We start from the raw sequence: 27601 nt of genomic DNA on the forward strand, positions 1-27601 counted from the left end.
GATTTTCTTCTGAGAGACAGATGCATGGTTATTTATCATGGAACCAATTTCACATTGTTTTTCATATGATTTTATGCTCATATTTTTAAGTAAAGATATTTGATTGATGTTTGTCTGTCTCAGTCATATTCTACAAAGTTTTTTGTAAGTCACTGAAGCATCATCTTTCCATCAACTCTTTTCAAGTCTTTAAACAAGTCTTTAAACAAGTCACTGGCCACAACTTTCAAGCCACTTTGAGATGCTTGAATAAATATTTTGTAACGAAATATGCTGTCAGAAAGGTTTATGGTTTAATGAGAAAAATATTTTAGTTTGAACAAAAAAATATGAGGGAATTAAGCTTTAATTGCTTACATAAAAATATTTTAAATTGTGTACATGTATTTCATTCATGGTTTCTTACTGTTCCCATTTTAGGAAGAATGTCATATTTATGTTAAATATTGTAATGTAACCATAAAGTGAAAGTTTGTACTTACAGGTGAAATTAAATGTCTTCATGCTGTCAGGGGGATTTTACTAAACCTGTTTTCCATATCTGTAAGTAAAGAAGCTGCAATTTATATGAATATATACAAAGTTCTATTAATTGTGGTAAACATGCTGTTGTCTGCTCTATGGTCGGGTTGCTGTCTCTTTGGCACATTCCCCATTTCCATTCTCAATTTTATGGTAAATGCTGATTATGCATATAGGCCTTGTCTGACATAAAAAAAAATGGAATTAGCATTTTGAGATTTAGTAAGGAGTTCAGGTTTTAACAAGGAAAATTTTACTAAATGTAGTATCATAAAAGTGGGAAATGGGACAAATTAAGCAGATATGTATTACATTTTATAAATTATCAGGAGATTTTACATAAAATCTCACATTTAGTTTTCTATAAACTTCATTTGTACCTTTTCTTTTTTTTGCATTTTAATTATTCATATACATATCTTAATGAAAAACAAACAATAGAAATTAATATCATGTAGCAAATTTGATAATGAAACTTGATACTGAAAATTTATTATAAATATAAAATTATTTACTTTAAATAAAGTCATACTTTTTCATGGTTTAGTGCATTGTATATTGAAGAATATCCATTTTATTTATATATGCATAAATATCGATGATATAGAAGTGTTAGCCTTAGTCTATTACCTGGATGACTAAGGTAATTGTATACAGGAAATATTTAGGAATAAAATGTTTATAATATGTCATGTTTAATTATATTGTCATGTATGTGTTGAAAAATAATTTAATTTAGTTTTAATCATTGACCATCCTGAGGGAGAGACAAATGTGTCCATATTATCAATTTAAGCAAGCACCTGTTCATTACTATATCTCTTTCAAATAAATTTATCAAAGACTAAACAGATTGTGTCTTCAATGGATCTCCAATGATTATGTAAAGTCATTAAGGTGTTGTGTCCTAGTTTCGTTTTTGATGTCACAGACATCTAGCTTCAGTTTTTTCTGGCACAAGAAATGCAACCAAATTAAATTAGAGGCAGCCGTAGGATCAATAGACAGCTTACGAGTTCGATGCATTTCCGTCAAAAACTTTTGGTTTAGTCCAACATCTTCATGGGTTTAGGGGCATCGTCACTACCTTTCCCATGTTTAACGAGTGGTTGGAAAACTATGATGCTATATTGCACCAATTATTCGGCAAATTGAATTCTTATAATTGACTATCAGCCTTGCTGTCATTAGGGAGTTGTGATTAAGTACAGACGGAACAAACATTATTTCTAGTTTATCCTGCATATTGATGATCACTTGAAGACCCTTGATGAACCTTAGTGCAGGGATACAGGAGATCCTCTCTTTCTGGTATATGACGTCATAAAGGCGCACATAATTGATGACTTTTTTCGAGTGAAGGACAAATTCGAAAAGTGGTCTATTAACTAGAATTACTCGCCCTTAGATCATACATTCATAGATCGACTCCTTTAATTTATTAAATTACAGTCAGTGTACATCGATCTCCTTGTTCAATCAATCATGCTTATTATGGAGCTAAGAGTACACTGATTTTACTAAATACATATGAACTGTATTTCATATTATGTACAGATAAAATATTTTTAAAAAAAATATTGTCTGTCACCTGTGACTAATTGCGTAATCATCAGACGAGACCAAACGATGTTTTCAACTTCAATGATAAAATGTTGCATTGAATTTAAAAAAAAAAATTTACAATAAAAAATATAACAAAAGAACGAGAGAAGAAAGGACATTATATTTCCATGTCAGGAAACTGTCTGTATGTGTCAGCTATCCCCCTTTTTTTGTATTGAGATAAACAGTTGTCTTATTTTTACAGATTTTTCAGAAATATGACACTAACGTGTATACTATTAATTTAAACTGAACCATTTTACTACGAATGTGTATTTTCTGTCCGGTTAAGCCATAGTTTGCACTAGAAATTTGTACAGGTAACTCGGAAGTGTTCCACCATTTTGTTTTTATGATGTCATGTGACAGGTAATATATTTCTCCTCTGTTGAATAAACAATAATCATAAGAAAAGGGCATATAGCCGGCATAGACAATTTCTGAGGATAATTTATGCCCATCATTTATAAATATATATAGCACATGGAAAAAAGTAATTCCATGTCAATCCCTCCTCTTTAATCCATTTTCCAAAAAATAATATTGAACTCATTCTCTAAACTTGACATTTGCATGAAATCAATTAAAGTAATAAATTTAGAAATATTTGTAGTTTTTTTCAAATTACAATATTATCCCCCCCCCCCCCAAATAAAAAAATTGAAGAAAAAAAAGTACAACTATAGAAAATTTATTTTGCCGTTGTCATTTTCAAAAGCACCCCCCCCCCCCCTGTACAACAATTAATTGTGTTGTAACGAAAAATGTGAAAAAATGATAAAAAAAAAAAACAGTTATAAATATATATGTCGTGTACAAGTTGCGATTTTGTCACAGGTTATATCATGTACAAAAATATTGTACATGTTATAACTTGTATAATGCAAAAATACAAGTTATAACATGTACAAAAGTACCTCATACATGTTATAACTTGTACAAAATATTGCTTAAAAATGATTTTAACTTGTACAAAATCGAAAAATAAGATGATATTGACCTCAATATCATGTTCATAACTTTTTTTTTATTATTCCTTCATGCTAAGATGTTTTGTCCTTTTTTGGTACAGTTAATGTCCAGGGGTCGGTATTACGAAGCATTCATAAGACCTGTCATAAGATATAATATATTAGGACATGTCTTATGATCCTTTTATGACTATCTATGGACATATCTTTATTTGGTGAATAATGATTGTGAGTGTCCACTTTGAAGGCAATAGTAAAATACTTTCATTCTAATTGACACAAAAAACATAAGAGGATAGCAAGGATAGATGTATCTACAATTAAAATGGGGTATGTGTCTAAAAGACAACAACCCGCCCATGGAGCAGACAAAATCCAAAGGCCACAAATACCTGCTTTCAAAGTAGAGGATATATATTTAAAACATCAAAATGACATTCGCCTCATGCAATGATCCTATAGTTTATAAAAAAGATCGAGTTATAAATTTACATAAGTCATGCTGAAGGCCAAAAATGTTGAAGAGTAGATCCAAAGATATTGATAATGAAGCGTGGTCCAATGAAAACTATTTCAGCTCTCTCTTGCTTTTACAGAGTAAGCATATAAGACATTGATTTAGTCTTTGCATGCTATAAAACGAGAGGGTGGAGTATTACCCAAAATTATTAGGCATCGTTCTTAAATTTTTTTAAAGAATTTAGTTACTCGTATATATATCTAATGTAATTGTCATTGAGGAAATGCAAGCTTTTAGTTAATAGTTTCACACTTATTTAAGCCATGATGGACTGCATATAACATACAATTAAACACATTATTTTTTTTAAAACAGTTGTTGGCATGACACGGGTTATGTTCTTCTCATATATGTTATGATGGTATGATACTAAACCCCTAACGGGAAGGATTGTGCCTGATGTTCATATGATGAAATCATAATCTTTCAGTCAGTTTAATTGAAGTCTGGAGCTGGCATGTCAGTTAACTGCTAGTAGTCTGTTGTTATTTATGTATTATTGTCATTTTGTTTATTTTCTTTGGTTACATCTTCTGACATCAGACTCGGATTTCTCTTGAACTGAATTTTAATGTGCGTATTGTTATGCGTTTACTTTACTGCATTGGTTAGAGGTATAGGGGGAGGGTTGAGATCCCACAAACATGTTTAACCCCGCCGCATTTTTGCGCCTGTCCCAAGTCAGGAACCTCTGGCCTTTGTTAGTCTTGTATTATTTTAATTTTAGTTTCTTGTGTACAATTTGGAAATTAGTATGGCGTTCATTATCACTGGACTAGTATATATTTGTTTAGGGGCCAGCTGAAGGACGCCTCCGGGTGCGGGAATTTCTCGCTACATTGAAGACCTGTTGGTGACCCTCTGCTGTTGTTTTTTATTTGGTCGGGTTGTTGTCTCTTTGACACATTCCCCATTTCCATTCTCAATTTTAAATTACATGAAAACACATTTTCCAACATTAGTCATGAAAAATATATTTCTGAAACTTTGTGATCATTGTCCTCTACAGAAAAAGACACGTTCTGGCTTATTTATTGTTGTTCTTTATGCATTGGTGAATTTAAATGTATGTTTTACCTCATTAAGATTTATTTTTAATTTTGTACAAGTTAAAACCATTTTTAAGCAATATTTTGTACAGGTTATAACATGTATGAGGTACTTTTGTACATGTTATAACTTGTATTTTTGCATTATACAAGTTATAACATGTACAATATTTTTGTACATGTTATAACCTGTACAAAATCGCAACTTGTACACGACATATATATGACCATGGAAACGATTTTACCGTGATGTGTAGTAATTTAAGACGTATAAGAATTATGCTATAATGCTATACATGTCTCTGGTAAAGTTAAGCCAGGTAGATATTTTATAATTGGGGCTATTTGCGTGGTAGACACTATAGTTAGTAATTGTAAATTTTTAAGGTTTAAACATCTTCTTTTTCATTTTTATCAGAAAAATAAAATAAAATATTTTTTTATGTTTAAATAAATACAATTCTTCTGTTTTATTACAAAATACCTCTTTAGAATTCAACAAAACTTTGTGATACAAATTTTATGCAGTACACACTTGTGATTATTTGTAATGTCACATGTTTTATATATTGCCAACATTTGATAATGTTCTCAGATCAATAAACTGAACTGCCAGCTGTTTCGTATAGTTGAATCATATATGTAGTTGACAATATGGAGATATGTATATGGATTGGGATATTTTTGTTTTACATTCCTAACTTTTCTTCATCAACACATTATCAAATACAAGAAACGAAAGGTAGGATTATCTTTTTCTATTTCAAAACTTTTGAAAGTTCCAAGCACATGCAAAATTTAGAATTCATGCGTAAATGCGCAACATATTAAAATCAAAACAAAAAAAGTTTTGTCAATATGTGATGGCAGCTGACAATCTATCACCAATATTTGTTTGTTTTATCGAAAGAACTTTATGAACTACATTGAGTTAGTGTTGAGAAAGTTGACTACCCTATAGTATATGCAGTTTTCTTTGTACTATTGAAGTTTAAAGACTCTCAAACTTTATTCAGCAATATCCACTCCATCACTTTCTAATGCAAAGGGCATTGGGAATAAATGAATTTACATTGTATATTTATAATTTATTTTGATACAACTGTGTCACAGACAGAGACCATGAAAACATGTGTATTGAATGGAATAACAAAAAGACTCTAAATTCTTTTCCTCTGGCAGTCAATGATTAGTCTACGATAATTTCCAATATTAAGCAATGTCGCTATATGACACAAAAACATATATTTAGATATGTTTCAACTGTGTGGCATATGCATATCTCTTAATGTTGTAACGGCGGATCCAGTGGGGGGAGGGGGGGTCCGGGCGGCTGGAACACCCCTTTTTAAGGACGATCAATACATTTGAATTGGGACATATATTTGAAACCCCTTTTTAAAAATGGCTGGATACGCCCCCTGGTCTGGCACGTAATTTCGAACAGGCCTGTTTTCTAAGCCCCGTGAAAACATTTTTTCATATTTTTATTTAAAATGATAATTATTTTGAAGTTTATCATTATTGATTTTAATCTGACACCTGTTACCAAAATCTGTAAATAAAACAAGAATAATGTTATCAGGAAAATTATGTACAAATAGAAGTTATCTTTTTAAGCGGATATGTGAAACGGTATAACGTGTCTATACAGCTGTCGTTTTTCCACAGTTTATAGAATATGTACATGTATTATAAATAATTATACTTGATGACGAAAATGATCATATATTTCATGGTCCTGGCCACAGCTGTATATCCTGCTGTTATAATTAATGGACTTTATATGGCTCATTGTGCATGTTTGCATGTCAATAAGGACCATATTTTTTCACTGGACACCCAATGACGACGTCACGAATTTTCATAAAATCGCCAATATTAATTTTGTGGTAAATGAAAAACGGCCTTAAATGAATAATCGTAAACGTCGTTCCAAGCGATTACACGATAAAATCTAGTTTTATTACTAGAGTAATGTAATTAATGTTAAGAATTTAATCAATACTATTATAAAAGTATATGACAATTGTATAGTTTGTTTCCAGCAACATATGCAATATAATACAAAAATTTATAGCAAATAATTATCAAAAACATAGGGTCTGATTTCTAATCTTCACCCAAAGACAGACTATTAATTGTATTATTGGCCCAAAAACCAATTAATATGAATTTTGCTAAATACGAATACTCCAGTTACTGATGCTCCTCTATGCCTTTTCACGCTTTCTGTTTTGTTGTCCTCGCTTTGTTTTGCTTTGGGTTTTGTTCACCAGTTAAGAAGGTTAAGTCGTCGTTTGTTAGTATGAAGAGTACTATGATCCATTATAATATCAAGGCCGAAAAGGACAAGGTCATTATATGAACCTTCATATTCAAATTGCGGTGAGAAAATTTAAAGAATTTCCTTTAAACGATTTAATCAGAAATGTTGATTTCCCCTCGGATGAATTGTAAACAAGATTTTGGCTCTTACTTAACAGTAACTTTTCATTTTTATATGAAAAAAAGGAGGAAGTTTTGTATTGAAGAAGACTTTATCTTACTTCCAACAGGACGTTTTTCCCTCTACTTTTACTTGGTTAGATATCAATTGTTATCAATTGCAATCCCCGATGAACGATAGGAGAAGCTTATTTCTGTGCAGTAAAAGTTATCAGACAAGAACTATTTTCAACTTTAAATAATCTCGGAGAAGATGCTGCGATTAGGGAACACATTTTACTTACAGTAAAATCAGTATATCAAACGTTTATACAATTTTTGAAGTATATAATCCTGCTCCAAATGTAATGACCATTTTTTTTACTATTAATAATCATGGAAAATGTCCAGCCCTATATACATCTCAATCTGGTTTGATTCATTAAAAGTATGGACCTTTACCACAACAACTAAGCCATGAAGGAAAAGGTTAGCTTACAAGTGTTATTGATAGGTGGACGAATGCCGCTAGATCGAAAAATATAAGACACACGAGTGACATATACAAAAGAAGATGTGGTATGATCGCCAATGATACATCTATTCACAAGAAACCAAATGACACACAAATTAACAACTACTAGATCACCGTACGGCCTTCAACAATGAGCAAAAGCCCATAACACATAGTCTGCTATAAAAGGCCCCGAAATGACAAAAGTAAAACAATTCAAACGAGATAACTCACTTTAGTTTAAAAAAAACTTGATATGATTTCCATAATAAAAAAAAACCCGAAGAAACACCAAACCTTTCTAAGGATATGAGGCCCAACTCGGTCTAAGTGGGGTTTGTGTTGCTCGTTAATGAACGTTGAATATTGTTTGTCTTTCGATAGCTTTTCGGTTTATTTTACGATCGACATATGATTATTAATATCCCAATGTAATCTTCGGCCTCTCTTCTAAAACCATTCATTACAGAAAATGAAAACTAAATATTGTGCAAGACGAACCTGCTCCCCATTAGAAAGTGTTTAATTATGTGAACAATAAGACAGTTACTTATAGTTGCGCGTGGGTCAAGCGTCTATGAAATAAGAGGTATCTTTCATAAGTCTGTAATTCGAGTTCGATGATATACCGGTATGACAAGGTTGAAAAATTAAGATGAATACTTTATAAGGATGCTTAATAAATAACAAGTATCTAAAACTAATCGGAATTCGATATTTTTCACATGTACTAGCAAATGGGATTAAACAAAGTCGTAAATTCATCACGTATTTTACGCTTTATATAAGTTTTTTTTTTTAGCCAAAAAGATATATGATCGGGTATGGATTTTTGTAAATTAAAAATATTCATTCATTCATTCATTCAACATGGAAAACAAAAGACTGAGCAACTCGGACCCCATCGAAACAGGATGTGATCTCAGGTGACCCGGAAAGGTTAGCAGATCCTGCTCCACATGTGGCACCCGTCGTGTTGGTCATTTTAGTACAAACCCGGTGATCAGTCTAATTTGGTAGGTCACATTCGGAAAAAAAGTGACGGGGTTGTAGCTACAACAATTGGAATATATGCTTTTTGTCATCTGAGAATCAGACATTCCATAATATTATGGCCAAACTACTCGTGATGGCTTCAATTGAACAGCAATAACTGAAATCCCTCTTTAATATGAAAGGTATCTGAAAATATATAGTTTTACACCCGCCATAATATGCAGATTTTTACTACTTCTTTGAAAAAAGAGAATATAATAGAAATTATGTACAATTGAAATATTTCTGTAGTTGAGAAGTACATTGTTTGTAACGTAGATGATTCTCCCAAATGAAATGCATTGTACATGTGATATGTACTTTCTGAAGGACAAACAGCATGGAGTCAGATATAGATTTTGTAGAAAATGAATAATGTCAGGGATAAAAACAAAATGCGACAATAGCAACAAGCTCAAATGATTGCGTGTACGATTTAAAAAAGGAGAAAATACCAATAGGTCAACCAAAAGCCATTTGTCAAAGAAAAACTGAGACAACCATGGCTAAAATGGAAGAACCAAATACCATTCAACCAACACAAAACTACACCAAAAACTTAAGATTAACAGAAAGATCAACGATATGCACGGCTATCTACTATTCTTTACACATAACATTATGCACTAAAAAGAATGAAATACAAGTATAATCTTCTCCAAGTTACTGAGGGATTGTATCAATGACCTGACAGCGGCAATACGACAAATTAAAACAGTGCAATGCCCTTATGAAATGAACAATGAATCACCAAGGCCAAAACTAAGGCTTTTTTTACCTCAGGAATAAAAAACTTCAGCTGCATTTGGCAAAACTTTGAAAATGTTGGTCCTCAATGCCCTTCAACTTACTTCGTACTTTATTTGTCCCTTTTAGCTTCTTTGGATTCGAGCGTCACTGATGAGTCTTTTGTAGACGAAACGTGCGTCTGGCGTAAATACAACATTTTATCCTGGTATCTATGATGAGTTTATATACATTGTTTGAAAGGAATACAAATGAACATGGCATTTAAAGATGCTGAAATATTACATGGAGGAGATTACAAAACGTAAAAAGAAATGATTTGATAGTAGTCAAATATTTTGTTTATGATGAATGCTTACGATATATTATTTTAAAATGCAACAATATTTACTTGCTTTCATCGATGGTCCATTTTTGGCTTTCTCCAACTTTGACTATTAACATGGCCGATGAAAATAACTTAGATATCAATAATTAGTTAATAACTGCATAATGCATCCCTGTATGCAAATGCCTTATCATACATATAATGTATTTCAGTTATCTTATATAATTACCATTTTAATTTATATCATTTGGCATAATTTCAGCAGCTTGCTGCACTTGTCATGTAAATATCAAATCATAAATTCAGTATCTTGTGACCTTTGTAATGTTAATATTAGATTTATATTTTAAACACCTCGTCTTTTGCTATAATTTCAGTACCTTGTCAAGATTGCCATGCACATATTATATATATTGCAATAACAGTACCATGTGACCTTTTTCATTTGAATATCATATCTATAAGTTCAATACCTTGCAACAGTGACTTGCCATGTACATCTGGCATTATAATTGCACGACCTTGCGACCTTTGTCATGTACATCTTAAATCATTTGTTCAGTATTATGCTACACTAGCAATGTATACATCTGTCATTACAGTAACTTGTCATGTCATAATATCATATTATGAATCCTATGCACATATTATATTATGAAGGTAGTACCTTGCCGTAGGCATAATATATTATAAGGCCGTTGCCATATACATATTATATTTAAGAAATAATTCTTTCATGCCATGTTCTATGCTCATTTTAACATGGGTAGGCATTATATTTGTTAATATCTTAATACCGAGCATTTGAGAGGTATTAAATGTTTACAAATACAATGCCTACTCATGTTAAGGTGGTACCCAACACTTTAGCTAAAATTAATTTGGGTCGTTTAATTTTCTTAAAATTTTGACAAAGTATTTACTTTGACCCTTTTACAAAAATATAAAAATTTCAAAAAATTTGAACCAACCGTTTTATCAGAAAAATTACACTGGTTATATAGCAGTTTGACAAACACTTATTTTGATCATCGAGAAGCTTAATATTCCCTTAACAACACAACGTAATTAAAACGTTTAGCTGATTTTACAGAGTTATCTCCCTGTAGTGTTAGGTACCACCTTAAAATGAGCATAGAGCATGGCATGATAGAATCATATCGATTCTAATAGGAATAGTTTGAACTTTTGTACTCGTAGCGGACCTATAGTAGACGCTCGAAATGTCGCCATTTTGATTTGATGAACAAAAACGTTATAGAAAATTCAACAGTTTGTCAATAAAAAAAGAACAGAAACATTTAAACTATTTCCTAGCGAACAACTCCAACAAAAATGTCCAATTTGATCTCTGGCGTTGTTTATAATTCATCTGACGTTGCAATTTCAATTGTGACCTCAATCACGCGCAGCCCATGTTCTATTCGAATTAGAACATGGCTTTGTACCCAAAGCTAAAGAAGAACGTCATATTAGAATATAATTTCAGTAACTTGCAATGTACATATGATATGATAATTTCAGTTACTTGTCATGAACATATTATATTACGATTTCAGACCCTTGCCCTGTACATATTATATTATAATTTCAGTTTCTTGCCATGTACATATGGTATCATAATTGAAGGCCCTTTCTACCTTTGCCATCTTCCCATTATACATGGATTATATATTCGGGTGCCTTGCTATGTACAAATCATAATTTCTGTTTTTTTTGTTCATACATCGTTGTCAATATAATGGAATTTGATCCGACTGTCATACAAGTGAGGAGTTAAGCTAGCTATAAAACCAGGTTAAATCCACAATTTTCTACATGAGAAAATGTTTGTTCGAAGTCAGGACTATAACAGTTGTTATCCATTCGTTTGATGTGTTTGAGATTTTAATATTGACATTTGATTAGGTGACTTCCCGTTTTGAATTTTTCTCTCGGATTTCAATAATTTTGTGGTTTTATTTTTTAAGTACGATGCCATGTACATTTTATATTATAATTTCAGTACCATGCCACCCTTGCCATGTACATTTATCTTATGGAGACAGTCCATCCGAGATTACAGTGATGTGGGCTACGGAGCAGAATTGTAATTCTACGTTAAGTTATGGAACTGATCCATGGAATTATCACAATACTATGGATGCTGACATGACACATTTTGATCATCCAACATCGAATGGTTTGACCTGCATTTACAGAGTACCGCTAAAGGTAGGGTAAATATATTGTCAGGGTAGGAAAATCCCTAAAAAATAAATCAAAAGTCGTATTCGATATTCATTCTGTTGTTTAAAAGATGGACATAACATATGAAATAGAACATGTTGATGTCTTTTTATGTAAGAAATCACTCAGTATTGGATGAAATACAATTAGAATGAACAGTAGCATGAGCTCACAAAACCCATGCCAAACACTATAGATATAAGAGTATCGACAGGGACCAGATGCATTGTTAGGTAAGCATTTTCTGCTACATAAGTGTCATCTGTCATGTTTCTAAGGCAATTGTTGTGATGAGTGGCAGTTGGTGATGACATGATCTATGAAACACAGAATTGTCAGTAAGACAGCTTTGGACAAAATGTAGGCATCTGTGTCCCAGATATTTGATAACGGTAAAACATCTTAGGATGGCATCCGTGAATTACACAACCAAAACACACAAAAGACAACAAGCTCCTGACTTTGAACACGCTCAGTATCTTGAGCAGGAGTTTTAACTAGTTTTTGATAACTAAACTGGAAACCTCGAGCAAAAGAACACATACAGAGTCCATGAAAGGCACTTCATCCTATAATACTTCTGCAATAAACTGACTTCCGTACGACAAAACATAGACATATCAATATAACAATGCATTATGATTAGTTTACATTAAAGGGGGGTATTTGAAATAGACAAACCATGGCGTTATAACTGACACCAAAGAAGTATATTATTATCCTTTTTCTACTTTTATTGCTCAGATAACTCTGTCCTTATAGAGAACATTTATGAATTGAAATATTTTGATGTTAAATTTTGCTAATTGGCATTTGATATCTTTAACAGAATCTTCAACCAAATACAACATATTTCTACAGACCAACTAGTGGGGGAATCAGTAGCGGACCACATTTCTTCAAAACACCAGAACAGGCAACGGTAAGGATACATTAATAAGGAATAACACATTTCAGAGCAATACAATCATCGTAGTAAAATCAAAATCTCGTAGTTTTGGACTGCTTTTCCGAAGATTTGTATATTGTCATGCATTATATGTGCTTTACATGAAATTTACACTAAACATCTACTATATTTAAGACAATTAGAAAACCTTTCCTAGGATACTGTCATTTACAAAATCTTCATTCACTGGAATTTGATGCGACTGTTATACAAGTGAGGGGTTTAGCTAGCTATGAAATCCACCATGTTCTGTAAAAGAAAATACTTGTACCAAGTCAGAAATATGACAGTTGTTATCCATTCGTTTTATATGTTTTAGCTTTTGATGTTGCCATTTTACTTTTTTCAAATCATTTAGCGATAACAATATAAAGCCACATTTGCTAAAACATCAACAATGGCTATGCTAGTTAAATAAAACATATCTGGACTGATTTGATCAGTTGTTACATATAGTTTTTTTGAGCTGACACATTTTATTCTAATCTAAGTTAAAAAAAAAATCACTAAAATAAGTTTGAAAATCGTTAAACCAAATTGTATTTGCACACTGTTTTCGCATTTTTACCAATTATGTCTGTTTGTTTTGTTCAGGCATCGTTGTCAATATAATGGTATTTGATGCGACTGTCATAAAAGTGTGAGGTTTAGCTAGCTATTAAACCAGGTTAAATCCACCATTTTCTACATACAAAATACCTGTACCATGTCAGTAATATGACAGTTGTTATCCATTCGTTTGGTGTTTTTGAGCTTTTTATTTTGCCATTTAATTAGAGACTTTCTGTTTTGAATTTTCCTCGCAGTTTAGTATTTTTTTGTGATTTAACTTTTGACTGTTTTCGGTGCTATTTTTTGGCCAGTTAGCTTACATATGTATATGTATATGTTTAAACAGCTTTGAATGTAGAAAACACATATGAGAGGGAAAGATGAAGAATATTTTTTTTTCAATATTAAATACACTAACTCTAGATTCTCTCTAATTTTTTCATTTAATTTCAAAATCACATACCATGAACAGAACATTACCCCAGAATTTCTGATCTGTGGGAATCATGGAGGGGATGAAGAAGATAGCATACCATATATAGATACAGAAGTTTTATCAGGACAGTACGATGCGGTCCTACATGTTGGGAATTTCGCACCAGACCAAAAGGTAAGACGGGTTTGTTGATTAACGTTCTAGGGAATGTTTGAATGGATAAATGGATATCTATTAATGAATGAGTAAAAACAATCACAAACTTTTATATTCCCGAATGAGATCTTGCCATAAAATTTAATGAGATTTTTAAGCATGAATTTACCTAAACTTTTAGATTTTTTTAGATTAAAAAATCTAAATGCAATATTAAGTTTAATTTTCAGTTAAAAATATCTTGTGCAAAAACGATAACAATTTTAAGTAAGCATGTATTTAATTTATCAATTAATGCATCGACATCATGAAAGCGCAATTCTTTATTTCTAGAACAAAACAGACGAAAATACAACGATATGCTATCCACGTGTAAGTTATTTTATTTTTACATATTATATTTCTTTATTAAAATAAGTAGATGTAGTATGATTGCCAATGACACGAATCGACTCCAGAGTTCAAATGAAGAAGATATAAGCAGTTTAATAGAAGAGGGTCAAAAGATACCAGAGATTCAAACTCATAGATCGAGAATAAACTGCCAACACCATGTCAACAAAAGAAAAAGACAGACAGACAAACAGACAAACAGTAGTACACAAGACACAAATTAGAAAACTAAAGACTAAGGGACACGAACCCCACCAAAAACTGAGGGTGATCTCAGGTGTTCATACCGCATTCACAAATAAGAAAAACCCATACCGTATAATCACCTACTAGTAAAGTCAGTATTGAATTTTCCTGGGATTTTGACAGTTAAATGTAAGTTAGAATAAGGAAATTTCTTTAGGCGGTCCAAAAGAGAATATTCAAGTCAATAAGAATCGACCACATGGGAAATATTTGTTTTATAGAACAACCATGCATTACTTATGATTTTAACTGTCAGTATCGAAGCAAAACAACTGGACATTTGCTATTCTAGTCTTACTTTTATCATTTGATGCCTATACTCAAAATATATGTCAGTTTTTGCTAAAACTCCAAATAAATATCAGCTTTTACCTGTTTTTATGTTGTGTCGTATTTCTCTTATATTTGAAGGTTTTCCCTCAGATTTAGTTTGTAACCCGGATTTTCTCAATCGATTTATGAATTTCGAACAGCGGAAAGTCCCTAATCACATGGCAAAATCAAATGACAAAACATATCAAACGAATGGACAACAACTGCCATATTCCTGACAGTAATGTATTTTCTTTAACAGTTACAGGAGATTTATTTATTTAACTACTGTTGCCTTTATTTACTTTATTTGTATAGTCTGGAGATTTTTACATGTCGATGATGTCCAACATGGCTGCACGGATTCCACATATGGCAACCCCTGGAAACCACGGTATGTTACAATACAATAGTTCAATACGTTTATATTAGTTATAAAGAATAAAACATCTTTTTATATTCAGCCTGAGGATGATATGCTGATTAGTAAATTGAATCAACGTATTTGTTGATGTCTATTACCGTTTTCAGGATATTATTGCAAACAGCTTTCAATATCTGCATTACGAATCAACAAATTCAAACCATTAGAGAATGTTCTAATACACCGTGTTTGATTAAACATTTTTGATTTCCTGTACCAGAATTTTCACAAACTTCGAATTAAAGCTAATGAGTTATAACCTGATGATGTAATGCTATCTGAAAACTCTCTATTTGCCGCATAAGAGTAATATAATGTATTTTCTTTAACAGTAACAGGAGATTTATTTAGCCAATACAGGCATTGGTTTTCTATGCCTGGAACTTCGTGGCCAATACCCCTTGACAGAATGTGGTACAGTTTTGATATTGGACCAGTTCATTTTATCAGGTAAATATAAGGACGAATTCTGTGCATATACATGAAATGTTACCTTCCAAAATACACTGTCTTTTTTTTTTTAGATAAGTTTAATGAATAGATTTAAAATTATTTGTAGAAGAATGTGATCTACTTCATATATCAATACAATCACACGAGCGAGATTATTATTGAATATACATAATTAAAAACATTATCGTCGGTTTATTCATTAATTACATAAAATGTCTCCACAAACGATGTTGAAACCTGAAAATAGACCATTGCATTTTATTGTTGTATTCACACAGAGACACTTTATAAATCGTACTGGGATAACTCAATGACATAGTTTGGAACGTAATGCAAAACACATTGCCAGATGATTATCATGAACAAAACCTATTTGTCAATCAGTGATACCCATTTATTTTCATGAACAAAACCTATTTGTCAATCAGTGATACCCATTTATTTTCATGAACAAAACCTATTTGTCAATCAGTGATATCCATTTATTTTCATGAACAAAACCTATTTGTCAATCAGTGATACCCGTTTATTTTCATGAACAAAACCCATTTGTCAATCAGTGATACCCATTTATTTATCATGCTATTTTAAGAAGCACAATATCCAATAGCAAAAAAAAAATACGAAGAAGAAATTAATTACTTTTGCCTTCAGTTTGACGGTTGATATTCCAGCAGGTAGTCGGTTTGTTTTCCGAAGGATAGAAATACACTTAACCTAAATCCATGACTGCAAAATATTAATAGACTCAATTGAGGATTATGCGAGACAATTGATTTTGCCAAGTGTTTCACAGAACCTTCTTTCCAACTGATTAACAAAGATGTTATCAATAGTGTTATTATGTCAAATACAAAGAGGGACAAAAGATACTAGAGGGAAAGTCAAACTCATAGATTGAAAACAAACTGACAAAGCCATGGCAAAAAATAAAATGCAAACAGACAAACAATAGTACAGAAGACACAACATAGAAAACTAAAGACTTTAGCAAAACGAACCCCTCCAAAAACTAGGGGTGATATCAGGTGCTCTGGAAGAGATAAGCAGATCCTGCTCCACATGTGGCACCCATCGTGTTGCTTATGATATAACAAAATCGGTAAATATTCTAATTCGGTAGGTCACATTCGTGAAAAGGGAAGGGTATTATAGTTACGACAAAAGTAACATATCCGATATCATCATTTGGAAACGGTTATTCCATAACGGTCAACCAACTCGTGATGGCGTCCGAAAAATTTATGAAGGGATGATTTCAACCTCACCATTTGGAAGTCCTTGTTTAGTAGCTTCTGTGTGAGCAGCTCTATCAAGGAAATCATGATAGGAAATACAAGCCCGGGAATATAGTATCAATTGGGAGATATATACTCCGTATGTAGGCGCTGCTGGAATGTTGCTACATATAAATGGAAAGTTGATGATTTAAGCCTCCAATTTTTATGTATTAGTAATAGTATACATCCCCACGTTGATTTGTTATTCCTAAGCTTTCGTATCCTATCATGATGTTCTTGATAGAGAGGTACTGTTAACAAGAAAGCTATATGACCAATGGTTCCTATTGATAAAAATGATTTTGTTTTAATTTTCCTTCGTATGTTAATGGGCGAGATCATATGTTGTTCCAATTGTTGTAATCGCGATCCCGTCCTCTCATTCAGGATTGTGGCATCGCCGAATGTGTACATTCAATTAACAAAATAGCGTGTGCAACTAGTTGAGCAGGTTGTGCTTACACGTCCTGAGCACCTGGTAATTCTTGGTGGGGTACGTGTTGAGTATCTTTGTTTTCTTTTTAAAACTGTTTGTTTTTTCGTTGCATTTTTTTATGACGGTTTCTCTTCGTCTTTTAAGTTTTGAATGTTTATTTTGTATGCCCCCAGGGTACCATGGGATATAAAAGTTTGATTGTGTGAGATAGGTTAAAATGTGGCTCACGTTCAGGTTGTAACCGAAGCACCTAGTGGGAAAGTGTACAGAACATTTGAAACAGCTCTTTGAGTGGCATATTGAAAGGCAAACTGTTTGTTTATTCCCAACATACATGAAACCACCCATTTGAAGTACACATCCTTCAATTTATCTAGGACGACTAAGTTTGCAGAATGAATCCTTAGATTAATATTTTTTGTTTTGTTCTGATTTGCATAAACATTGGTTTTCAAACGGTAATTGTTATAGCCCTAGGTTTTGATCTAAATATATCGTATAATCAGCATTTCAACAACAAGCTTAAAAAATTTCGAGAAACCAGTCTTTGATCCAGAAAACAAGAAAATCAAGACAAACAAATGTTTTTAATCGTAAAGATATATTTATTGTAAAATATCTGCTGCTTGACAAGATACATAGTACCAATCTAATTCTTATATTCTAATATAATACCCTCTTTCTTCATTCCAAAGTTATTCGACAGAAGTATACTTCCTGGATAACGAACTGTACATACAAGCACAAAATAACTGGCTAATGCAGGACCTCACTACAATAAATATGAACCGTACAGCCCACCCCTGGATTGTGGCATTTGGACACAGACCTATGTACTGCTCAAGTGGTGATGACTGTGCTACATCAGATTCTAAAGTTCGAAAGGGGTATGTACGACATCTTTGAGTAAACCGATATATTACTGTGAATGTATTTATGTTGTAATTTTTTAGCAATACAGATAAGATAACAACGATTTTTTATACCTTAGTTCAAAAAGATCAGGGCGCATTAGTTTATCGATTGTTTTCCTATACTTGATGTGATTAACACTGTAGCTTTGCTTAACCAAAGAGTTTACATTCACTTTTTGGAAATATGTCGTGTATGCTGATATTTCGTTAGATTTCTTTTCATCGTTTGGCTTGCCCATTTAATAAAAGAAGTTTCCTTAGACAAAAAAAAAATACATGTGTTTAATATATAGGGTAGGAAGTAGGCATTATCATTTTATTCTACAAACATTTTTTAGCTGGTTACTACTATGGAATCAGTCTGGCTTTAACAGTGCTTGTACAAAAACAATAGCTCATATAGTAACAAAAACTTATATCGGCTCATACAATGACTGCATTTTCTCTTGATCGCATCTTCATTATGGTGCTCCTATAGGCAGACCACATACTGATTTCGATCTATTTCAATAAAAAAGAATGGCCAACGTAGATACAAGTATCTTGTCTTAGGGAGGGATAAATTCTACTTTGTAAAGGATCAGTCTGATTCAGACAAAAAAACAAACTGATATTATTAAGATGCTTGATTTCTTGATCGCCAAAATATTTGTTACGTTCGGAAGACGTGCTTTTCAACAGACTGTCGGCATTCCAATGGGTACAAATTGTGCCCCTCTTTCTTGCCAACTTGTTTCTTTATTATTATGAGGCTGACTTCATAAAGGAAGAAGGACAAGAAGTTAGCAATATCCTTTAACTCTTCTTTCCGCTATATAGATGATGTTCTTTCACTAAATAATTAAAAATTTGGTGACTATGTTGAACGCTTCTATCCCATCGAACTGGAGATAAAGTATACTACAGATACAGTTAAATCGGCCTCATATCTTGACATGACAAAGAGGGTCGGTTGAAAACAAAACTTTACGACAAAAGAGATGATTTCAGTTTTCCAATTGTGAACTTTCCATTTTTAAGTAGCAACATTCCAGCAGCACCTGCATACAGGGTTAGGGTATCACAAGCCCAGTAGTCAGCACTTTTTGTGCTGACATGACTTGTCATTGATATGGTTATATTTATAAATTTACTGTTTACAAATTTTTGAATTTTTTGAAATACTAAGGCTTTTCTACCTCAGGAATAGATCACCTTAGCTGTATCTGGCAAAACTTTTAGGAATTTTGGTTCTCAATGATCTTCAACTTCGTTCTTTATTTGGCCTTTTTAACTTTTTTGGATTCGAGCGTCACTGATGAGTCTTTTGTAGACGAAACGCGCGTCTGGCGTATATACTAAATGTAGTCCTGGTATCTATGATGAGTTTATTTATATATCCCAATTGATACGATTTTCCCGTGCTTGCAATTCCTATCATGATTTTCTTGATAAAGGGTTGCTGCTCACAAGAAAGCTATTAAACCAAGAGTTCCAAATGGTGAACTTCAGAAGTTGAAATCATCCCTTTGTAAATTTTACGGACGCCATCACGAGTTGGTTGACCGTTATGGAATAACCGTTTCACAAATGATATCGGATATGGAACTACAATCCCCTTCCCTTTCATGAATGTGACCTACCGAATTAGACTATTTACCGGATTTGTTATCACATAAACAACACGACGGGTGCCACATGTGGAGCAGGATATGCTTACCCTTCCGGAGCACCTGAGATCACCCTAGTTTTTTTGTGGGGTTCGTGTTGCTTATTCTTTATTTTTCTATGTTGTGTCATGTGTAATATTGTTTGTCTGTTAGTCTTATCTTTATTTGCCATGGCGTGGTCAGTTTATTTTCGATTTATGAGTTTGACTGTCCTCTGGTATCATTCGTCTCTCTTTTTCAAGTAAATAGGTATTGCTATTATGGTACTTATAATTTAAAAAAAAACCGCGATATAACCGCTGTGTGCGAGGCGGCGTAAAGCATGAAATACAAACCTATGCTTTATTTAACATTAAATGAATTACTAGTATATAGCAAAGAGTTCTTGACTGTTTTTAATTGATGATGGTTTCAAATTAATAGTCAAATAAACTCATACCAGGATTAAATTTTGTATTTACGCCAAACGCGCGTTTCGAATCCAAAAACGTTAAAAAGGCCAAATAAAGAACGAAGTTAAAGAGCTTTGATGACCAAAATTACTAAAGGTTTTGCCAAATACACCTAAGGTAATCTAATCCCGAGGTAGGAAAGCCTCAGTATTTCTAAAATTCAAATTTTTGTAAACAGTTGATTTATAAATATGACCATATAATTGATAATTCATGTCATCACAGAAGTGCTGACTACTGGGCTGGTGATACCCTCGGGAAATAACAACCCCACCACCAATGGCATTTACTCAGTGGTTGTAAATATTGAATCTCATTTTTGTAAACAATAGGGACATGATAAAAGTCAATAGAGTAATACGTAAAAAAATGGTTAAAGTAATGTCCCAAAAAAATGGGTACTTTCGTAGTTTCAAAACATACATAAAATCTGAAAGCATTATGGGAAGAATAACTCGAGAATACTCGATCATGTAGGTTTATTCTTTGATTGAATTGTCGGTGCATTTTTCAATATTGACTCAATCTTATGTATTTGTTCTAGCGTTTACCTTTAAAGATCTTGTTCGTTATATGCATAAAAGTCATTCATTTTTTAAATTTAGATTAGAGAATATATTTTTCACCTATGGTGTTGATGTCATTATACAAGGACATGGACATTCTTATGAAAGATTGTTCCCATTGTACCAAGGACAAGTTTTAAGTAATGACTATAACAACCCTAAGGGACCAGTTCAACTGATTACCGGAACATCAAATGATCAAGTAAATGTCAAGAGTGATACAACTCAACGTAAGTATACCAATCAGCAGTAGGTACCAATAATACAAATTACGAATCACAAAAGAAAAAACCGAACAACTCATTCTATAGTTACTTTAGACAAAGCTTAAATAACTCATCATAGATACCAGGATTGAAATTTGTAAACAGCCAGACGCGCGTTTTGTCTCGTAGTACCCGTCAGAGAAGAGCATTGCGGACCAAATATTTCTAAAATTTTTGCCAAATACAGCTAAAAAGTAAAATCACAAAAATACTGAACTCAGAGGAAAATCACTTCGGAAAGTCCATAATCACATGGCAAAATCAAATAACAAAACGCATCAAAAACGAATGGACAAGAACTGTCACATTCCTGACCCGGTACAGGCACCTTCAAATGTAGAAAATGGTGGATCAAAGTAAATCTATTCCTGAGATAGGAAAACCTTAGTATTTAAAAAAAGTTTTTTAAACAGTTTATTTCATGTTAATTCATGAAAACACGGAAATGCTGACCACTAGGCTGGTGTAACCCTTAACAAGATATAAATATAACACAAAGCGTAGGTATAAGTAACAGTTTAGCATCAGAAATCTGATGAGTGAATTACTAAAAAAAACTCACAATAAGTGTACCAATCTTAAAACACATTTACCATAACACAATAATAAAGACATTTATATATGTTCATATTCAAGTTACAGTACATTAAATAGTTTGGGAAGTCGCCTCAATTTCGAAATTGTGACTAACTAGAACCAACGAAATCATATTTTGAACATCTAAACCGATCTTACGTATTATTCCATATTGGTATTATTTTAGTAGGTTTCTCTATACGAATTGGATTTTGAATAAAAAAGCATATTCACCTGAGAAAGTGTTATTCACCGCGCTTAACGTCACGCGCTTTTACATGCAACGTTACAGTAAAATGTTTCATGTAAAATTTGTTTTGGTATGATATGTTTGTCATTAAATACATTTTCTTCTCTCGGAATATGGAATAAAACAATTACTGTCTTTTGTTTCGGTAAATATGGGGTTTAATTGACTTTTGAAAAAATGATATTCACTTCGGCCGTCGGCCTCAGTGAATATCAGTTTTTCAAAAGTCAATAAAACCGCATATTTACCTCAACAAAAGACAGTGATTTTATAATATTAAAGTTATTTTAAAATATTGCAACAAGAATTTAATTCGTTTATACTTTCTACCTTTACTACGAACATTTGAAACCCAATATTTAATGCCAAGACACTATGAGTGTTAGAATACGTGAGAAGCTATCAGTTAAAAACGGATATAAAATGAATAGTCAGATGTATCGGAAGTGAGCTTTGCCATGATAAAACATCATCAAAGGTAGCAGGCTTGTAATGTGTGGGAAGGAAAACAATAATGTTTTTGAATAATTAAAATCAAAATCACTGCAATGATACTTCGTGCAAAGTGCCGACTATTGGGCTTGCGATACCTTCGGGGGACAAAACGTCCACCACCAGTGTCAACGACCAAATGGTTGGAAAAACCCATCAAAGGTTCATAATTTGTAACGCCGGACGCGCTATTCGGCAACAAAATAAATAGTTTGACTGTTGATCACTTACTAAGACAGATCCACAACAAAGATACAACAATCAAATAAATATACTAAAACACAATGACACTTAAATGTAAAGCTTTTGAACTGATGTAAAATTAAGAATGGAAACATACTCGGAAAGGGTTAGAATATCGGTATCATATTTGACATGCAGCATGTGTAAAATTGTTAAAACAGCATCTGTTTCAAACATAACCAACCAAAATATAACGTCAGAATCTTAAGGTAATTTCTATCAACAGTTTAAAAATAATAAGCAAACATATCAAAAAATATCAAAAAGCTCAATAAACAGGATAAATTTTTACATTTATACATCGGTAAAAATCTTATTGATAATATAAAATTTAGAATATATTTTTTAACAGCATGGTCTGCCCTACGTATTGGAGGAGAGGGATTGAACAGTTTTAGTAGAATGAAGGTGTACAACACGACACATCTATTGTGGGAACAAATATCTCCCAGAGACAAAAAAGTCTTAGACTCCATCTGGATTACTCAGGAGCGCCATGGTCCATTCATAGCTCCTAAACCTAAGGAACCAATTAGCAAACCTAAAGTTAACATTGAAGGTGACACCTCTGTTAGTAACAAAGGCGAAAGTGAAAAAATCCCGAGTAAAGCTACGGACACTGCATCTGCAACAGGAAATGAGAATACATCGGGAAAACCGTCGTCGTCAGTCGTTGAATTCTTTGATCAGACATCTAATAAAGTTTTAGTTGGTGTTGGTGTCGGAATTATCTCATTAGCACTTATTATAAGTGTCGTCGTATTGATAAAAAAGAAACAAAGAATAAGAAGTTACAGGAGATGGGACGCTACTGTCGATTACGGACGAAAATTCTATTCAGCGTATTCACAAGTAGGTAAAGACGAGAAAGACGGAAGTGATTTTGAAGTAGACTCGACAGAAGGCAATCCTTCATCAAAACTTTTAGCAGATAAATAATGATAAAAGATATAGTCATTAAAAATATATACATTCTCAGAACTGCTCAAAAGGAGAGATGTGTTTGAACCTCTAAAAAAGATTATTAAGACCAAGAGGAGGTCGTGATGTCATGAAATATCACAAAGAGATTATGTTAGTTCTTTAACAGGAGAACTTTGTATTAAGAATAATATATTACTCATTTGTATCATCAGTTAAGACATTTTTCATTAATTTCACCATATTTTTTTCTTTATATTGTTTAGAATATTTCAATAGCAAACATACTAGTATAATTATTTTAGTATGCTGTATTACTAATCTATAATACTAAAATTACGAGGTCCAATTTGTCAGCCGTCATCACGTAAAAACGACGAATCACAGAATTCAACTTTATATATAACTAATATAGTACAAAGGTGTAGATTAAAAATTACACCACTCCAGGCCCTTTTGTTTTCCACGTAATTAATATTGCCAATAATTAAGAAGTTCCGGGTCGAGTCCGCTACCGATACCAATAGTATATTCACCTGTTACTATTACCTTATCTGTACGTTCCGCATCTGACAGGCGCACCACCAAACGTTGTATTCAGGATTAATATACTATATACACGGGTCATAACCACAGGGTTGACACTACTAAATTGTCAAATTGTACCTATTGTAGTATTTTAATCAGTAAGACTTTCTAAGATAACAATACGAATACTAAAAATCTGGACTAAAAATAAGGCGTATAGGTACAGTTTTCAATTTGTTAGTGGGCATGACGTAAAACAGCGAAGCAAAGAATTCAACTTTATTTATAACTTATATATTAAAAATTACTCCATTCCAGGACCTTTTGTTTTCCAAATAATTAATATTATTGTTTCAGTTAGACGGGTTCAAACAGAAAGACTTGAAAGCAGAGAAAAACTGTATCTTATAATCGGCATGACTTTATCAGATGACAATACTAATACTAAAATAAGGCTTGCGCATAGTTATATACTTTAATTCAGTCACGGACCCGTGATATCACGGGTGTGTTCTAGTAATATATAAAATTACGGATTATTTAAATCTTTAACCATTAATCATGTGAAGTCAATAATATTAGAAACATAACTATGAGAAACCGTATTTATTTTTTGTTATAATAAGAATGCAAAATGAATGAAAAAGTACTTTGGGGGATTTTATAAGAATGTTTGTTGTGTTTAGAAAAGGAGACTGTATAAAGTACGGAATGATAAAACATAGTAAACCGTTCTATATGCATGAAATCTTGTGGCTACATGTAACTAAATGTTTTTTATATTCATTTTTCAGAACAAATATATAGACTTTCATTTGCACAAAGTTTGATAATTACAAATATTCAATGTGATAAATGTACTTTTTAAAAAAAAAACATTCATTATTCAATCACGCCTTTTTATATATAGAATCATTTTCATAACAATGTGGATAAGACGATTTATTGGTGCGCTCAGGTTATCAATTGACTTGGTCAGTTTAGGTAAACGTTCGTCTGTAACACCCACTTGTCAGATCGTTCATGTTATAGACATTTAAACTGTAGAGTCGCCAATGATTCTGAACGCCTAAATCATATAGTACGAATTATTAGGAGATGACTTAACATTGTGTGATGATTTAAATCTTAAATGCATAATTTGTTTTCTTCAAGTGCACCTGCATGTACTTTACTCTTTTATTATATTCAAATCCCAATTGGAAGGCCACTGGCAGACCGATAACAAATGACAAACTATTTAAAGGTAATTCATTGATAAAACTACTGGTAATCCTACATATTCTTTAACGTCATTGATAAAACTACCGGTAATCCTACATATTCTTTAACGTCATTGATAAACTACCGGTAATCCTACATATTCTTTAACATCATTTACCAAGGACGAAATTTTACAAAATCATAAATCTGTCCTTCTTTCGTTTGGTATCAGCATCAAAGAAAACGAAGAAAACTTGCCCTCATTATACTGGATACCTAAATTATACAAAACTCTATATAAAGAACGATACATAGCTGGTTCTTCAAAATGTTCGACTAAACATCTTTCTAAAGTACTGACTACTATTCTTTCTACAGTTAAAGATGGGCTTCAAAAATATTGTGAGGAGATATATTCTACCAGTGGTGTTAACCAGATGTGGATTCTCAAAAATTCCAAAGACCTACTGCTTAACCTTCGATCACAATCTTTGCAATTTTGCAGCAACATAAAAACTTTTGATTTTTCTACGCTATATACTTCTATTCCCCATACTCAGTTGAAAGATCGACTTCACCATCTCATAAAACAGAGCTTTTTCTATAAAAATGGGAATCGTAGATACAAATTTCTTGTTTTGGGTTACAATAATTCATATTTTGTGAAGAATCACACTGAATCTTCCAGAAAATATACTGAAGATGATATTATCGAAATGCTGGACTTTTTGATCGACAATATATTTGTTGAGTTTTGAGGATTTATATTTCAACAGACAATCGGTATTCCAATGGGTACTAAAAAGTAAAATCACAAAAATACTGAACTTAGAGGAAGATCAATTGGGAAAGTCCATAATCACATGGCAAAATCAAATAACAAAACGCATCAAAAACGAATGGACAAAAACTGTCATATTCCTGACTTGGTACAGGCATTTTCAAATGTAGAAAATGGTGGATTAAACCTGGTTCTATAGCGCTAACCCTCTCACTTTAATGACAGTCTCATCAATTTCCGATATTTTTACATTGATGCGATAAATAAACAGACACAATAAATATAATAGTCAAAATATGGGTACATCAGTCATCATCGTTTAACAATTTTAAAAGGAACAATTTAACAGAACACAAAAACATCTACTATCTACGAACACATTTATTGATTTGAGTGTCTGACGTCAGAAAATTTTATACGTCACATAAATTTGTCGTTCAATGTACGTACAAACAATTTTAAAATTTTCATGGGAATGTTAGCATACAGGGTTAAAAAATCAAAAGTATGTAAGAATAAATTTAAGAAATAGACCGAGATTTAAACTAGTCCAAAAGTTATATATAGAATTTATAAGAATCCAAAAATAGTTAATTCCACTACGCGATTGAATGATTTTGACGTTTGTGGTTCAACGTATATTGTAATTCATAATAGAAATATATCATAATGACATATAAATAGAACAATATCTAATTGTGCACCCCTGCTGGCTGATTTGTTTTTGTACTCGTATGAAGCAGAATTCATTCAAAACCTTCTAAAAGACAAAAAGAAAAAGCACCTTGCGAAATTCTTTAATTTTACTTTCCGATATATTGATGATGTTCTATCATTGAATAACTCATACTTCAGCCAATACTTACATCTCATATATCCCAGTGAACTTGAAATTAAGGATACTACTGATACTAGAATGACTGCTTCATACCTTGATCTTTTCCTCAATATTGACGTATATGGACGACTTCACACGAAAATCTATGACAAACGGGACGATTTCAACTTCCCAATTATCAATTTCCCATTTCTCAGCAGTAACATACCATCTGCCCCTTCGTATGGTGTTTACATATCACAATTGATACGTTATTCACGTGCTTGTTCACACTATACGGACTTCATATACATGAATGTGCTCCTTACGCAGAAACTTCTCCAACAAAGTTATGAGGA

General features: G+C 32.5%; 2 protein-coding genes across 2 annotated transcripts in view; one reads left to right on the plus strand and one right to left on the minus strand.

The window, feature by feature from the left end:
- LOC139524851 (uncharacterized) overlaps positions 1-2496 on the minus strand; it is a 33860-nt gene extending 31364 nt beyond the window's left edge. The window contains exons 1-2 of the mRNA XM_071319960.1: positions 2357-2496; positions 483-541 (exon numbers count right to left, since the gene is read on the minus strand). Of these exons, the coding sequence (XP_071176061.1) occupies positions 483-504 (22 nt within the window). The 5' untranslated portion in view covers positions 505-541; positions 2357-2496. The remainder of the gene's footprint in view (positions 1-482; positions 542-2356) is intronic.
- A 2679-nt stretch (positions 2497-5175) lies between these two features.
- Positions 5176-25331, plus strand: LOC139524856 (acid phosphatase type 7-like). The gene is made up of 10 exons (XM_071319966.1): positions 5176-5409; positions 11724-11932; positions 12777-12869; positions 13921-14058; positions 14374-14412; positions 15310-15385; positions 15748-15865; positions 18280-18471; positions 21205-21395; positions 23345-25331. Exons 1-10 carry the CDS (start codon positions 5322-5324, stop codon positions 23929-23931), a joined length of 1731 nt encoding a protein of 576 aa, XP_071176067.1. The 5' UTR covers positions 5176-5321; the 3' UTR covers positions 23932-25331.
- The last annotated feature ends 2270 nt before the right edge of the window (positions 25332-27601 follow it).

The sequence above is a fragment of the Mytilus edulis genome, chromosome 5, assembly GCF_963676685.1.
Source record: "Mytilus edulis chromosome 5, xbMytEdul2.2, whole genome shotgun sequence".
Classification (NCBI taxonomy): Eukaryota; Metazoa; Mollusca; class Bivalvia; order Mytilida; family Mytilidae; genus Mytilus; species Mytilus edulis.

What these genes read in the sequence shown, in the direction of transcription:
- LOC139524856 (XM_071319966.1), top strand. Translation starts at nt 5,322, where the DNA reads ATGGAGATATGTATATGGATTGGGATATTTTTGTTTTACATTCCTAAC. An exon ending in TTTACAGAGTACCGCTAAAG is followed by an intron (nt 11,933 to 12,776) that starts GTAGGGTAAATA and finishes TATCTTTAACAG; the next exon opens with AATCTTCAACCAAATACAAC. An exon ending in ATTTCGCACCAGACCAAAAG is followed by an intron (nt 14,059 to 14,373) that starts GTAAGACGGGTT and finishes CTTTATTTCTAG; the next exon opens with AACAAAACAGACGAAAATAC.